The sequence below is a fragment of the Apaloderma vittatum genome, unplaced genomic scaffold (assembly GCF_000703405.1).
Source record: "Apaloderma vittatum isolate BGI_N311 unplaced genomic scaffold, ASM70340v1 scaffold16009, whole genome shotgun sequence".
Classification (NCBI taxonomy): domain Eukaryota; kingdom Metazoa; phylum Chordata; class Aves; order Trogoniformes; family Trogonidae; genus Apaloderma; species Apaloderma vittatum.
In genome coordinates, this window is record NW_009737094.1 from 297 (window position 1) to 673 (window position 377).

Below are 377 nucleotides of genomic sequence, written 5' to 3' on the forward strand. Positions count from 1 at the left end.
CTGTGCCCCCACAGGCAGCCCCGGCTCCGGATCCATGCCTTTCGAAACAAGCATTCCCACTACGGCACCCCCTCACCCCAGGCTTGTACAAGCTTGGGAAGGTGCCAACAAGGCGTTTTCTCCCCTGGACCAGAATTCAGCACCTTATTCAAACCCTGTTGGAAACCAGTTCTCATTCGAGTGCCAGCCTGGCCCCGAGCAGAGGCAGCACAGGCAGAAAAATGCCAGGATGCCTTGGCAGCAAATACACGTCACTTCTGTGATGCCCGGTCAAAACAGGCTAGAGTTGCCGAGACAAATTGCCAGCCAGAAGCTCCCCTTCCCCTTGGGCATGGTGGACTGGCATCGAAGCGGGAAAGCCCAGTAAGGGGCACCCG

At 57.8% G+C, this 377-nt stretch overlaps 1 protein-coding gene across 1 annotated transcript in view; it reads left to right on the forward strand.

The window, feature by feature from the left end:
* Positions 1-377, forward strand: part of LOC104279810 (zinc finger protein 469-like) — a gene marked incomplete at its 5' end in the record, with an annotated part of 11599 nt that overhangs the window by 292 nt on the left and 10930 nt on the right. The window contains 1 exon segment of the mRNA XM_009877225.1: positions 15-363. Within this exon segment, the coding sequence (XP_009875527.1) occupies positions 15-363 (349 nt within the window).